Source organism: Crocuta crocuta, unplaced genomic scaffold (assembly GCF_008692635.1).
Source record: "Crocuta crocuta isolate KB4526 unplaced genomic scaffold, BGI_CrCroc_1.0 C27869598, whole genome shotgun sequence".
Classification (NCBI taxonomy): domain Eukaryota; kingdom Metazoa; phylum Chordata; class Mammalia; order Carnivora; family Hyaenidae; genus Crocuta; species Crocuta crocuta.
Window position 1 is genome coordinate 1 of NW_027547207.1, and position 681 is coordinate 681.

Genomic DNA, 681 nt, shown 5'->3' on the forward strand with positions numbered 1-681 from the left:
TTATGATTTTACCACCGTATGAATTCTCTGATGGACAGTGAGCTGTGACTTCTGGATGAAGGCTTTCCCACAGATAGCACATTGATAGGGTCTTTCCCCAGTATGAATTCTCTGATGTAAAACAAGGTCTGACTTCTGGGAAAAGGCCTTTCCACATTCAGCACATATGTAAGGTTTCTCTCCTGTATGAATTCGCTGATGCCCTGGGAGGTGGGACTTCTGAGAGAAGGCTTTCCCACATTCACTGCATATATAAGGTTTTTCTCCTGTGTGAATTCTCTGATGTCCAATGAGATGTGATTTCTGACAGAAGGCTTTTCCACATTCGCTGCATTTATAGGGTTTTTCTCCAGTATGTGTTCTCTGATGAATGATGAGCTGTGACTTCCGGGAGAAGGTCTTCCCACATTCAGTACATTCATAAGGTTTCTCCCCAGTATGAATTAACTGATGTGTAATGAGTTCTGTCTTCCTGCTGAAGGCTTCCTCACATTGAGCACATTTGTAGGGTTTCTCCCCAGTGTGAATTCTTTTATGTATAATGAGGTGGGACTTCTCGCAGAAGGCTTTCCCGCATTCAGTACATTCATATGGCTTCTCTCCAGTATGAGCTCTATGATGTATAATCAGCTGTGACTTCTGGGAGAAGGCCTTCCCACACTCTCTACATTCATAAGGTTT

At 43.2% G+C, this 681-nt stretch overlaps 1 protein-coding gene across 1 annotated transcript; it reads right to left on the reverse strand.

Moving 5' to 3' along the window:
• Positions 1-678, reverse strand: LOC144219005 (uncharacterized; the record flags this gene model as incomplete). The annotated part of the gene is made up of 1 exon (XM_077748998.1): positions 1-678. A coding segment is annotated over one exon (678 nt), but the record flags the coding sequence as incomplete, so codon positions are not given.
• Positions 679-681: the final 3 nt, after the last annotated feature.